Source organism: Macrobrachium nipponense, chromosome 3 (genome assembly GCF_015104395.2).
Source record: "Macrobrachium nipponense isolate FS-2020 chromosome 3, ASM1510439v2, whole genome shotgun sequence".
Lineage (NCBI taxonomy): Eukaryota > Metazoa > Arthropoda > Malacostraca > Decapoda > Palaemonidae > Macrobrachium > Macrobrachium nipponense.
Window position 1 is genome coordinate 33,901,499 of NC_087202.1, and position 15,720 is coordinate 33,917,218.

The window sequence follows — 15,720 nt, forward strand, 5'->3', positions numbered from 1 at the left end:
ATGCTGAAGTTACTACCCTCAATGCGATCACCCAAGGGTGTCGGTATAAGTATAGGGGCGTTGTGATACCACAAATCACAGGACTTCTGCCATTTAGAAAGTTCCCTTCAAAATCCCCCTCTTTGGTGGGAGCCGCTACAAAGAAATCCCACTACTCGCTCCTCTCGCTACTACTACTAATTCCCACGCGCTATCTCTCATTCCTGTAAATAGAGTTGTACGATTCGCTTACAAGAATTTCCTCTTTTGTGATTTCGTTGATTACGAGTGTTATAGTGAATCATGAGTGCGAGACTTCTTCTGTTTCGAAGTTGAGTACTCCAATTTGGTTTTTTCACATAATTGAGTAAATTTAAGTATGCTATAGGCCCAGGGCCCTTAAAATATAGTTGAGGGTGCCGCCGGCCGAGCTGCCATTTTGAAGTAGCGGCATAGCGACAGCGAATTACACACGACACAAAGTAAAATTATATATTTAGGTCTGAAGGTATTTAAATCAATATGTTTGAGCTAAAATTTAAAATTCTGATGATAAGGACATTATTTAATTAAATTTAATACTAGAATTAGCCTATTTATATATGTGATAGAGGTTATAAGTGCTGGGAGTCCTTCTCGAATCTAGGCTAGTCTTACAGAACAACCTATGGTTGATCCTTAACATATTATGGTCGGATTTCTCTTGGCTGGCTTAAATTATTAAGCCTAATAGGCCTAATTGAGTAAAAATTCCCGTCCCACCGGTCTAGGTCTAAATAGTTGACTAAGTAGGTGTGGCCGAGGAATAATCCCGTTCCATATAAAAAACTAAGGACGACGGTAGGCTAACGTAAATTGGCACGAGAATTGAGAAGGTATATTTAAAGAGAGATTATATCTCCTTACAATATTCTCCCTAGCAAATTTTATATGAACCTCGTAAGAAAATGGGTTAAAGTAAGAATATATAGTATTGTGATCGGTTGAATCACCTGGCCTACCTGGCATAGCCTCTTGATCACGATGGACCACTTTCAATCGTGACAAGCCACGGCCAGTCAGCGAGTCTTCGATAGAAGACCTAGGCTACGCAGTCTATAAGTGAGATCCACCTTAGTTCGAGGGTAGAGCCGGGCGATCAAGACCATTCACAAATACACCTCTGACTCTGTTGTCTCTGAAGCTTCGGCAATCAGACGATAAGAATTGCGATTGGTTTTATGAAACAATTAAAGGAGAAAGAGGTGTATTAGTAAGGAAGTTCGGCAATGCCGGAATCCGTACTGGTTCATTCTATGCTTCGGCACAGATGGAGAAGATCTGTAATCACATATAGAACTGCTCCGCCGTCTTTGTTGTTATAAATAATGAAGACGAAAACTGTCTTCATCTTCGGCATTGACGGAGGTTGCTTCATGTGAGATAAGGATAATTCTCTAAAGACAAAATCAGACTAATACTATTTTACACTTATATTCTTTCTTTAAAATTTTTAAAATTAAATGTTTTAATTTTTAATTTTTAATTATATATTAAACCGACGGAATGCTCCGCCGAGGTATAGTGATAAGTCGGTATCGGATTATTTCGGCAACGGAATACTCCGCCGACGCATAATCAAAATATATATAATACATACTTATGTATTGGTGTCAGAGTATTTCGGTAGCGGAATACTCCGCTGGCGCATAATAAAATATATACATATATATATGTCGGTTCCGGAATACTTCGGTGACGAAGTATTCCGCCGACAACGATAAAGGAAACTAGTATGAATTTTTGAGAATAATCTCGGTTCCGAATTATTTCGGCGCCGGAATATTCCACCACCAAAGAAGAGAATACTCATTTAAAATATTCACTCATATTACAGGTGGTCCGTTGCCAAGCGGAGGGCTGCCATGCCTCGCTGGGGAACCCCTGTGGCCACAAAGTTTGCCGCTCTCATGCGAATTGTGCAGTCCCCTTGGTGAACTACGTGGTCTGGCACCCGGACACATGTACGGTATGCTACGAGCTTGTCTCGACGATGTCCAACAACCAGGTAATAATAGTATAATTTTTTTTGAGTATATTAGGCATAATTATAAGAATAGAGATAGATATTGGTTTTCTTTCGCAAACTAAAATCGGATATGTCTTACAGACCGATTCAGCGTCCTACCACAAGACGAGGGTGGCCCTTCGCAAGTGGGTTGGGGGGTTCAGGAAGAACGTTCCCAAAGGCCAGCCTTATGTTCTTGATGCTGGCCTTTGCTCATTGATTTTCTCGGGGGCCACGACAACAACTGCGGTCCCCAGAGACATTGCCGACCCCCTCATAGAGGCTATATGCGCGGCGACGATGACCGAACTGGAGGAGCAGGAGGACTTGATGGAAGATGTGGCGGCGATTAATATCAACGCCGAGCCAATGGTCGCGGAGGAGCAGGTAGGTGGAGAGGTAAGTGAAGCGAGTCCTTTCCCTAGTCCTACACCTTCTTATGTTTCTTCCTTTAAGGGCTTTTCTAAGCCCACAACTAGTCAAGGAAAGGACTCCTAAAATAAAGAAAACGCTGAAAAAAGGCGCCAAACCTACTCCGCCAGCGGCGAAGGAGTTGTCTTTGGCTGACCAGCCTTCGACATCATCCGCTATCCCGCCTGCTGCCAGGAATACTTCCCCTACTATGGGAACAGGGACAACTTCGTCATTCCCTAAGGCGGCGGAGCAGGCATTTGATACCGAAGCCTTCACTAACCTTTTACTGACAAAGGTTAGTGTGGAGTAATTGATCAGAGGCTAGATGCACGCCTCGGGGCTAGTCCGGACATCTCTACTCAAACTCTCTCGTCACTGACGGAGAGAATCAGACCCCTTGAGGAGATGCTTTCTGGACTTCTCCACTCCGGAACTCCGGCCCTCTCAATGATGGTGCCAGATGCGTCGAAGCTTCCTCCCTTTGACAAAGAGAATCCGTGGAGATTAGCCCTACATGCTCCCTTCTTAGAGGGAAGGTTAACAATAGCGGGATGTGGGACAAGACCAATAGAAGACTTTGAGCTCTTCCCACCAGGTCTTCAGTTCCCTTTCCCAGGATTTGTCAGACTAGCACAACATGCGCTAGTCAGAGTTGACAAAGTCCCAAAGGAAACAGTAATCTTTCCTAGAGAACAGGCTCAAGCTGCCTGGGTCCGTTCTCTCTCAGAATGGGGTTGCGTCAATACCAAATTGACGCCGAACAAAGGGAAGTATACCATGTTCGTCACCCCAGAAGGAATTCTGTCACCTTGTACTTCCAAGGTGGTGGAGTTAACACTTCAAGCGGTAACAGAGGATAAGCCGATGCTAACCTTGAGGGAAACAGAGGCTACATCTCTCCTTTTACCCATAGGGTTGGACTTTTAGACTGACGCGCCGGCAACGTTTACTTCGGGTAAGCTAGATCCGGATTGCACTTCAATACTGTTCTCAGAAAGACTGCCTAGGATTCCCGACCATCTAATAAAGGCGGAATTCGAAACTAAGATGAGGTTAGCAAGGTCTATCAACTCCGTCACCATGGCGGAGTTGGTAGCCTCAACCTATGATGAAGACCAGGTATTTCGGGTCCTGACAAAGTCTTTACTACAGACATTCCAGGCCGATTTATACGACTTTCCATAGCTAGAAGAGCCTGTAGGAAGCATGTTTTGGCTGGTGCTACTGTGAAGCATGAGCCAAACAGGCTTATCAAATCCTCTATCTGGGGAGACGACCTCTTCCCCAAAAATGAGGTCAATAATATTCTTCAAGAGGCAGCTAGGGCTAACCAGAGTCTTAGAATACGTTGGGGCCTTCCCTTCAAAAGACATCTTGAAGGGGCACAACAACAGACTAAGCTGAAGAAAAAAGCCAGGAGGTACATTCCATACCAGACAGCCCGTCCACATTCATACATGCAGGCAGTGCCGTCTACCTCCAAGACGCCTACCCAACAGTATGTGTTGGTACAAACTCCGGCAAATCCCCAACACTCCACCTCATCAACTATTGTTACTTCCCATGCATTTAATCCTGCTTATGAGGCAAAGGATGCCTTTCGCCCATACAGCAGGCATGCTGGAAGTAGCCGAGCCAGAGGGGGCTCTCGGCTGCGAAGCGCAGCAAGATGTAGAGGATTCAGGGGAGGGAGAGGAGCTAGACCAACATCCAACCCGTGAGATCCCCCAGGTAGGAGGGAGACTGTCACTGTTCAAAGACCGACGGACCTTCAGTCCATGGGCCCACAGCATAGTCTCGAAAGGTCTAGGCTTGAAATGGGAGAAGGGTCCTCCCCCACCAGTCAGTTTCTTCCAGAAGCCAACACAAGACCTTATGGAGTATACCAAAGATCTACTCCAGAAACAGGCTATAAAGAGGGTAAAATGTATAAGATTTCAAGGACGACTGTTCAGTGTCCCAAAGAAGGACTCGAACAAAAAACGAGTAATTCTAGACTTGTCTCGTCTCAATTCTTACATTCACTGCGACAAGTTCCATATGCTGACAATCTCGCAGGTGCAGACCTTACTTCCCTGTGGGCCCGTCACCACCTCTATAGATCTTACAGACGCATACTATCACTTTCCAATAGCCAGGAATTTTTCCCCATACCTAGGATTCAAGCTAGGCAAGCAAGCCTACTCATTCAAGGTGATGCCCTTCGGGCTCAATATTGCACCCAGAGTGTTCACAAAAATAGGGGAAACGATAGTTCAGGAGTTGAGGAAGAAAGGCATATTACTAGTAGCCTACCTAGACGATTGGCTAATCTGGGCGAACAACGAGAAAGAATGTCGCAAGTCAACATCCAAAGTACTGAAATTCCTCCAATTTCTAGGGTTTCAAGTAAACATGGAGAAATCCAGACTGGATCCAGCTTCTCGATTCCAATGGTTAGGACTCCAGTGGGATCTGGGGAAGCACAAGCTATCTCTTCTGCCCAAAAAGGCCAAAGAGATAGCGAAAGCTACAAGGCGTTTTATCAAAAACAGGCGATCCTCTCGTCGAGAACAAGAAAGGATTCTGGGCTCTCTTCAGTTTGCATCAGTAACAGATGTTCTACTAAAAACCAGATTGAAGGACATCAATCAGGTTTGGAGATCAGGAGCCAATATCAAATTCAGAGACAAAGTCTCAAGAATTCCAGATATTCTAAAACAGAGACTTCATCCATGGACAAAACAGAGGAACCTATCCAAATCGGTTCCTCTACAATTTCCCCCACCATCTCTGATTATCCATACAGATGCATATCTGAGTGGTTGGGGAGGGTATTCACCTCTCAAGAAAGTCTAGGGAACATGGTCCAACGATTCCATATAAATATACTGGAAGCGATGGCAGTATTGTTAACCCTAAAGAAACTACGACCATCCAAGAACATCCACATTCGGATAGTATTGGACAGTTTTACAGTAGTTCACTGTATAAACAGAAAAGGGTCCAAAACCAACAAATTGAACCATGTAATGATAGCAATATTCCTCTTAGCGGAAAAGAACCTTTGGCACCTGTCGGCAACTCATCTGGCAGGAGTAAGGAATGTGGTGGTGGATTCATTATCCAGAATGACCCCGTTGGAATCAGAATGGTCTCTGGACAACAATTCATTCAAATGGATTACAACCCAGATTCTGGGACTCCAAGTGGATCTTTTTGCCTCGAAGTCCAATCTCAAGCTACCTTGCTATGTGGCTCCCAACATAGACAACCTTGCATTTGCCATCGATGCAATGTCTCTAGATTGGAACCAGTGAGAGAGAATTTATCTCTTCCCCCCAGTAAACCTTCTGTTGAAGGTACTACACAAACTGAGATCATTCAAAGGACAGTTGGCACTAGTAGCGCCGAACTGGCCAAAAAACAATTGGTATCCTCTCCTCATGGAGATGAAACTCAAACCCAAGAAGATTCCATACCCGAATCTGACACAGATAGTACAAACGCAGACTGTGTCAGCTTCCTCAAGAATTCTGAGTGCCCTAACTTATGGACTTCATGAAATTTGCAGCACAAAAAGAGGCAAACATAGATCCTTTAAATATTCTATTTGTAGAATCTGATAAAAGGGATTCTACAATAAGACAATATGATTCAGCAGTTAAGAAACTAGCAAAATTTTTAAAAGAGCTTGATGTTCAAGAAATGAATGCGAATTTAGCAATTTCTTTCTTTAGATCATTACATGAAAAAGGCCTAGCTGCTAGTACTATTACCACAGTTAAATCAGCCTTAAGGAAAATTTTTCAAATAGGTTTCAATATTAATTTAACGGACACATACTTTTCTTCTATTCCGAAAGCATGCGCCCGTTTGAGACTGGTAAACCATCCTCAAACAATATCGTGGTTTCTGAATGATGTACTTAAACTTGCATCAGATTTAGACAATGACGCATGTTCTTATTCAGCACTGCTAAGAAAAACATTGTTTTTAGTAGCCTTGGCTTCTGGAGCTAGAATTTCTGAATTATCAGTCCTCTCTAGGAATCCAGGAAAATGTGGAATTCCTTCCGTCAGGGAAAGTCTTACTTTCCCCAGACAGACAATTTTTGGCTAAAAATGAGGACCCACAAAACAGATGGACACCTTGGGAAATTCTTCCTCTTGTAGAGGATAAATCATTATGTCCTGTTCACACTCTTAAGGCTTTCATGACCAGAACGTCTCAAGTAACGTCGGGTCCTCTTTTTCTTAGAGAAAAGGGAGGAACAATAACTTTAAGAGCTATTAGGCAACAGATACTTTATTTTATTAAGCAAGCTAATCCGGATTCAGTCCCTCATGTTCATGATATCCGAGCAGTTGCCACTTCTATTAATTACTTTCAGAATATGAAATTCGAAGACCTTAAAAGATACACGGGTTGGAAGTCTCCAGCAGTCTTTAAGCGCCACTATCTAAAATACCTACAGGCCCTAAAATTTTCAGCAGTGGCAGCTGGAAGTATAGTTGTCCCTGAAGAACGGAGTAATGGTTCTCCTTAGAAACCCTTTACTGATCTATTCCTTTTACTTTCCCTACCTGCATGACCCTCCTACCTGCATGGCTCGCTCACACTCTCCACCTTACTCTTCTCCGGAATGGGCTAGACGATTGTTATTGATCCTGCCACCGGATATCGTATATAATTGTAAATAATTTAGTTGTAAACACTACCTTAGTTGTAAGCACTAGTGTAAGGTTATCATACCACTTCAATTGGTACTTGTTTGTATATTAAGAAATACTACATAATATCGATTGGTATTTTAAGATATTAGTCTAATAATTGTATTTAAAATGATAGTTTATAAGTTATTAAAATTAAATTTGAAATTAAGTTTAAAAACATTAAAAACTTTCTAACTTATTATTTTGGGTATTATTAATCCTATATATATAATTTTTGGACTAAAAACTTGAATAACATTCTCTGATGTGTTTTCACCGGCAGACACAGGTCGAACCCTGAAAAGGGATTTTGACATAGGAAAAATCTATTTTTGGGGGAAGACCTGTGTTGCCCGGTGAAACCTAACCCTTTTATCTTTCTATTCCCACCCTGATAGATCCAAGTTTGTAGAACTATTTCAGGAAAGAGAGATAGCGTGTGGGTATTAGTAGTAGTACCGAGAGGAGCGAGTAGTGGGATTTCTTTGTAGCGGCTCCCACCAAAGAGGGGGATTTTGAAGGGAACCTTCTAAATGGCAGAAGTCCTGTGATTTGTGGTATCACAACGCCCCTATAACTTATACCGACACCCTTGGGTGATCGTGCTGAGGGTAGTAACTTCAGCATAACCATGCTAACTTTTTCTCTGGTATATATAGAGTTTATTTATACTTGAAAAATGAGTTACAGGGATTTTTCACAATGAGTTACAGGGATTTTTCACCGGGCGACACAGGTCTTCCCCCAGAAATAGATTTTTCCTATGTCAAAATCCCTTATATATATATATATATATATATATATATATATATATATATATATATATATATATATATATATGTATATATATATAAATGATTGTCCCCAACATTTAAATATTACTGTAGGTATGTGTTGCTATATTTTTATTTTTTCCCAGATTTACTGAACTGTGGTTCTTTCCAAGTTCAGTATGTAGTTGAATCAGTGATTATCACATACATATTTTAAAGTGTACAAGAGAATATTTTATCACAAGTAGCTATATAATTACTTGATAAGTATATATAAAACCTTATTTTATTATAAAAATATCATATTGTGTTTCTGTATCAAAATTTCTTTAGTTTGAAATATTTTGTTGCAGTTTTGTGACATTGCCAAAGGTCAAAAGGTGAAACGACAAAGTGTATCTGCCAAAGAGCTGTCAAATTTCATATCCTTTACAGCAAAACCACCTCAGAAAAGGTTGAGTTGCATAAATGAAATTCCTCGAAACAAGAAAATCACAGAAAATGAACTGATGAAAGACTTAGGATTCAGCTTCTTGGACAAGGTATGTTGGATTGTATTGGTCTTTACTATGTAAAAATTACTTAACATATGATGCATTGGTTCACAGTGGAAGAGTTAGAATTTAGAATTTCTTTCTGTTTGAAACAGTTAAGTGAAATAATGTTTGTAGATTAATTGTAAAATGATTAAACATGCATCCCTGCATGAGAATCAGAATTTGAAAGGTTTTTTTTTCTGATAAAACACTTCAGCATAAAGATGTCTTAAATTAGAATTATGAAATGGCTATCTTCCGTAGCTAATAATAACGAGCTGTTTATGAAAAATAAAATTCACGTACATTAAAAAGGGAAGTTACCACAGCCAAACTACAGATCACAAAACATTGACATATGTATTTGTTAATTATTTCACCTAGATCACATTCATAAAGGAACTTACACTATATTCATCGATATCAGGAAGTATTCTGGAGATGGAGATACATCTTTTAACTTGTTGATTGTGATAAGACAATCCACATTGTCCATAAAAGATTATCTGTTGATCTGTACTGGAATTGTCAGAAAAGGATATAGAAACTACTCATCCATTTCCACTATTTTCAGTCTTTTATGAAAGGAAATTATGCTTGTTTTATAGAAAATGAGCATTGATGGGGGATTCTGGTGTTCCTGAAGGATAATTAAAACCATATAAAAATGCTTAAAACTGCCCATTTTGTTAGTTAAAACTCAAGAAAAACCCACTAAAAATGTTTATACCTGTTTTTTGTAGATATCTCATAGAAAAACACAGCGAATAGGCAAATTGCCTGCGAATAAAGTGGGTATATGTTCCAGAGAAATCCACGAATACATGAGTCCGCAAATCTGGAGTCCGCAAATAAGGCGGGGTTGACTATATGTATTGCCCTTCCACTGTGCAGCATGGCCAGTCTTACAAACTTCTACTGATCAAGATCAAGGTGCCAACAAAAGCAGACCCATTCCTCATATGATGCCTCAGCTACTACACGTAGTACCAAGTCATTCTGAGATGCCGTTGCTACCAGCTATTCTTTCATGCCAAACAGAAAGTAAGGATGTGTGTAGGGATACAATTAATGGTTTTGTGATAAACCTGTTTTATGCTATGAAAACATTGTTGTCTATAACCTTCTAAATCATAGATCACAGTTTAGGAGGGATATTGAAACCAAGTAGGCACAAGAGGATGAGGGTTAAAAGAAAGACAATAAGATTAGAAGTCTCTCCTCCAAAAGGACGCAGATGGTCAATTCAAGACAATAAGATTAGAAGTCTCTCCTCCAGAAGGACGCAGATGGTCAATTCAAGCAAAGTTAGTATTATTAGGCATTTCATTGGGATCCCCTTTTAAATAAAACCAACTACTTCAGAAGACTAGCTAACAGATGACCAGGAAATCACCAACACCATGAAAACAAATAACCCAGAATAGCCATACCTCCAGTCTACCAAAAACTTGAGGGTGAAGAAAAGGAAGAAGATTCTTACTTCTATTCTCTCTTATAGAACATGGCCTGCTGCAACAATATGTAAAGTGAAAAAAAAGCATCTAAATATTTTTTTAGTAATGTAATGTCACATCAACTTTGCTGTACATATATTTGCCAAATTCAGGTTGTGTGCTCTGTATCAGTATCAACCCCCCTCCAGCATGATAGCGGATTGATGTGTTTGTAGCACTTGGCTAATTATAAATATTTGGCAGTTGAACTTGCATGTCTTTTGATATATTCTCAAATATTAAGCTACAGATATAATCTAATATCCAATTCACTATCCCTCATGAATAACTACACCCATGGGGAATTAGAATTGGTAAGTGTTTCACAAAAGGCAGAATCTGAACCAATGCATGGTTTAGAAACAACAATAGACAGTATCTTTGATCACTGACCCTAATCATGCTCCCAAAGTATTAAGCCAACTTTTTAATTAAAGTTAATGTAATTTCATTTAAAAGTTAGCTTGATATATTACATTAGCTTTAAAAAAGATGTAGAGTTCAATATAGGTACTCTATTTGCTACACTAGCGGATTTACAGTAGGTACGTACATATGCTGTATATTTCCACTTATAAGACGACTTTTAAATCCTAAAATTCATCCCTAAAAATTGGGGGTCGTCTTATACTATACCTCTAAAAATCAAACCTTGAATTCTTAGATGTGTATCAGTAGGCTAGCCTTGGCCTCGGTGGTATAGCCTAACCTGAAGATTCACATTATAAAATAAATTGATTGTAAAGGTATTAAAACCATATTTGATTTGTTATGGTTAGGGGACTGGGACTTTTCCTTTGGTGTCTGGCTTTGCGGCAACCTAGACACAAAAGATGTGCTGCAACAGCAACAGACACACCAAACGAGTCGCCATCACTACTCGAATCTGAACTAGCTGAGATGTCAGGCAGAGTTGGACTAGTATCCACAAGTCCAAAACTATCCTGAGTCTCAGCTACAGGACCAGGACTCTTCAGGTACCAAAGGAAATGCCTCTTGAGATAGGCGGGAGGCTCTAGCCATGCTTTCAGTTGAATATGATGAGCTTTCACTAGTTCACCATGAGTCAGTCTCCTCAGCTCATAGGTGACCTTATTCTCATGTACCTTGGTGACATGGAATGGTCCCCTGAACCTAGGGATGAGTTTGTTCATCAAAAGGTGTCCCAACAGGTGCATCTTCTTCAGAACTAGAGAACCCTCCTGTTACGAACCCCGAGAGATGTCCGCTCCAAGTTCGATTTAATGATAAACAAAAAGAATTCAACACCAACAGTTGAAACTGGGGATACGAATATAGAAAGATACACAAACACAACAAAGGTTTATTTACAAGCTTACTAACAAAGATAAATGCAGAATGGTGTCTCCTATTTACATACCACAAGTAAAATCTTACAATGTGTGAACTGGGGAAACGGTGGGGTAATGAAAGTACTTGCCAGCCAGTTTTGCGCCGTCGGAGATCTGTGCTCGAAGTGGTGGCTTCACACAAGGAGAACTGTAACTTCTGTCGTCTAGTTGACTCCGTATTACAGAAAACAATGTATACTCTTGATGCTTGAAGGGCAGGAACTCCTCAAAACCTCTTGTTTAACGTTTCTTCTCTCAAGGCTTGCTCAACGTCGAAAATACTTCGGTCGTCCACTCCTGACGACGACTTGACCAGAATTCGACCCAACTCTCGAGCGCCTTTTCCTCTCTAATCCTTCGTCAGTTCCTTCTTCTCTTATCTCTCTCGGATGATCTCTGATCCCTGCTACTTCGTCAGTCGTATTTATACGGTGACCTGGGGACGGGGCCTACAGGGTAGGCGGAGCATAAACGTCACAGACTCCCGAGATTACTAGAACTTCTTAGAAGGTTCTGGACAAAGTATTACATCAGAAATTGCGGCGTTCCTCACGTCCCGTCGGCGCCTGTCAAGTTCCCCAACACTCCTGCTGAGAACAGGCACCTCCAACACACACGCGAATGCCTCCTTGCTGCAGAACTTCTCGAAGAAGCGTTTTCCTTTCCTTTATCTTTCTTTGCTATACAGCAATTACCGTGACACATCTCCCAAAAAAGAGAAAAAAATGAAATCAACTGATTTTATTTTTTTCCAAAGAGAAACAAGAATTAAACAGCAAGGGAACAATTCTGCAAAAAGCTTTAATACTTCTCCATTCACTCAACCACTTGTGCCAAAATAGAAAACGGTCATTAGGCTACTCATTCTGGAAAAATTTATAGAGAGGCTATCAGCTATAACATTATCCCTTCCTCTTACTTTTTCGGTTTTCTGAACTCTAATTAAAACTTTGAAATGCTAAAACACCTCTTGCGTTTTCTCAAAACTAATTTCTCTCAGTAACACTGTCACACGGGCGGAGGCCACAGCACGGGGCGTTCTTTATAATTCTGAATCAAGTTTACATGCATACACTTTGCTCTACTTTTACCCATATCAATTACACAATGTATATTTCCCCTCTTCTCTAACACTGGAAAAGGACCTTCGAACTTACAAGATAAAGAGGAACCTTCTTTCTGGACTAGTACTAAAACTTCATCTCTTACACAGAAATTTGTCTCTTTCGCTCTAAGATCATGTTTCCGTTCAGTCTCCCCTTGACTCCCGTTCTCCTTTGCTAGTTGCCAAACATCTCTTAAATTGTTTTTATAATACTCTAGATTAGTTATGCAATCTTCTTTACCCTTACTTATAGACAAAGGTCCGACCATATCGATAACTATATTCTCAAAAGGTTCGCCTACCGAAGGAATATTACACAACTGAGCTCTGGGAATTACTTGATTCGGTTTCCCAGCTATTTGGCATTCATGACAGCTTAAAACATACCTCTTTACGTCATGTTTAATTTTAGTCCAAAAGTATGCCCTACTAATACACCTGAAAGTTTTATTTACTCCCAAATGACCTTGCTCATCATGTGCTAACTTCAAAACTAGTTCACGAAGCTTCCTAGGAACCACTAATTGTTCGGTGATTTCCCCTTTATTACCTGACTTAGGTCGAACATAACGACACAAAACTTTGTCCTTTAAACAAAAAGTTTCCTTACACACATCATCGAGATCATCATCCAGCTCACATTCAAAAATTCGGGTTAGTGTCTCATCCTCTCTCTGCAACTTGACTAGCTCATCCTTCTCTGAAACGTTATTGCCTAATTCATCACCGTAACTAGCACTAGATATTCCGTTTGGCTATCACTGTCAACAATAGAGTCAGGTTTCTCAGCCACACTCATGCCAAGATCAACCTCGCCACCTCTATCACACTTGTTTGAATCCACGAACTCACTCTCGTTCAAATCCACGAACTCACATTCGTTCGAATCCACGAACAAATTATGACCGTAGTCTATGTCTGTATCTAAACCCGACCTAGTTACTACCATTTTAGACACTGGAATATCCCTCACAACAGGATTCACATTCTTGGATAAAGCTAAGTCATTACCGACAATAATGTCAACGCCATCAATGAGCAAACTGTCCACAACTGCAAGTTTCACTTCTCCTGACACTACCTGACTTTCTAAATTCAACTTCAACAAAGGACAAAGAACACAAGTGTTAGGAAATCCACCTAACATGACTTTTTCTTCCATGTTGATTTCTGCCCTGTTCGGCACACTCTCTCTCCTAATCAGTGAGACAGCAGCTCCTGTGTCTCGAAGCAAGACCACCTCTCTCGAATCTACTCCTCCAAGAGAGGAAACTATGCCTTCTGACAGAAATTCACCAAGAAATTTCCTAGTTTCTCTCATCACATCATTCCTACTTGACGAAAGGTTAACTAGAGACACTGGTTTCTTAACGTCCTTCCTTTCTACTGCACAATTCTCGCTAAATGCCCTTTCCCATTACATCGGAAACAAGTTAATTCTGAGCCACTAGATGCCACTTTACTCTTACAAACCTTAGACGTATGACCAGGTTTTCCACATGTATAACAGGAATAGTCACTTTTACTCGCATTGCTATTACTAGAACTGAAACCTTTACTGCTTTGTACTACCAGACGAAGGATCATTTCGTTTCTTACCAACACTCAAATTAGACTATATTCGTCAGCTAACCTAGTTGCTCCTGCGAAAGATACTTCTCGCCTATCTTCTATGTAAAGCTTAATCTCAGGGGATACGTTATCTTTGAAGTTTTCTAACAACGCTAAGTTCTTCAAACTATCAAAATCCTCAGCTTTAGCAGAAGTTAACCAATCAAAAAACAGCCTCTCTAACTTCCTAGTGTATTCTACATACGTAATATTTTCATCCTTTCTCAAACTCCTAAATTTCTTACGGTACACCTCCGGTACTAACCTGTACGCGCTAAGAACAGTTTCTTTCACGATATCATAATCATCACATTCCTCCTTAGACATGCAACTATACACAGTAAGTGCCCTACCACTCAAAACTGACTGTAAATATAAAGTCCACATTTCTTTAGGAGAACCTACTCTTTCCATTAACTTTTCAAAACACACATGAAATATGTCGTAACATCTTCCTCATCAAACTTTGGTACTAATTTCAGCACTGCACTCATACCTAACCTATCAGCTTTGTTTTCGTTCTGCCCTGACTGACTGTTAAGAGTGCTTTGCCTTAACCGAGCAATTTCCAACGTGCATACATTCTTTTTCTCTTTCTTCCTGCTCATGCATACGTTCTTTCTCTTTCTTCCTGCTGCATTACCAACATTTCTCTCTTGCTGCATTTTCATTACTTCTCTCTCTTTCTCTTGCTGCATTTTCATTGCTTCTCTCGCTTCTGCACTTCCCTCTCAGCTGCTCTTTCCTCTCTCTCAGCCGCTCTTTCATCTCTCTCAGCCGCTCTTTCATCTCTCTCATACTTCTCTCTTTCTTTCTTTTCAACATACTCACAGAGATCATTCCCGTCTAGACCTAGTAGCTTACCCGACTCAATAAACTCTTTCACCATCTCCCTCATTCTGGTTCTTTCTATATTCTCCCTGTTTCAAACTGTTACAGTGCTGAGTATTCTAAGGAAGGTCGCCACAATGTTACGAACCCCGAGAGAGGTCCGCTCCAAGTTCGAAATAATGATAAACAAAAAGAATTCAACACCAATAGTTGAAACTGGGGATACGAATATAGAAAGATACACAAACACAACAAAGGTTTATTTACAAGCTTACTAACAAAGATAAATGCAGAATGGTGTCTCCTATTTACATACCACAAGTAAAATCTTACAATGTGTGAACTGGGGAAACGGTGGGGTAATGAAAGTACTTGCTGGCCAGTTTTGCGCCGTCGGAGATCTATACTCGAAGTGGTGGCTTCACACAAGAACTGTAACTTCTGTCGTCTAGTTGACTCCATATTGCAGAAAACAATGTATACTCTTGATGCTTGAAGGGCAGGAACTCCTCAAAACCTCTTGTTTAACGTTTCTTCTCTCTAGGCTTGCTCAACGTCGAAAATACCTCAGCCGTCCACTCCTGACGACGACTTGACCAGAATTTGACCCAACTCTCGAGCGCCTTTTCCTCTCTAATCCTTCGTCAGTTCCTTCTTCTCTTATCTCTCTCGGATGATCTCTGATCTCTGCTGCTGAGCTCTCACTGATAATTTGATCTGTGACTCTTACTGATGATCTCTGATCCCTGCTACTTCGTCAGTCGTATTTATACGGTGACCTGGGGGCGGGGCCTACAGGGGAGGCGGAGCACAAACGTCACAGACTCCCGAGATTACTAGAACTTCTTAGAAGGATTTGGACGATGTATTACATCAGAAATC

The 15,720-nt window shown here is 40.6% G+C and overlaps 1 protein-coding gene across 2 annotated transcripts in view; it reads left to right on the forward strand.

Moving 5' to 3' along the window:
• The window catches only part of LOC135221697 (protein argonaute-3-like), a 699,537-nt gene that overhangs the window by 370,423 nt on the left and 313,394 nt on the right, over positions 1-15,720 (forward strand). For both annotated transcript variants that reach the window (XM_064259435.1, XM_064259437.1), the window contains one exon: positions 8,261-8,449. In XM_064259435.1, coding sequence (XP_064115505.1) covers positions 8,261-8,449 — 189 coding nt within the window. The remainder of the gene's footprint in view (positions 1-8,260; positions 8,450-15,720) is intronic.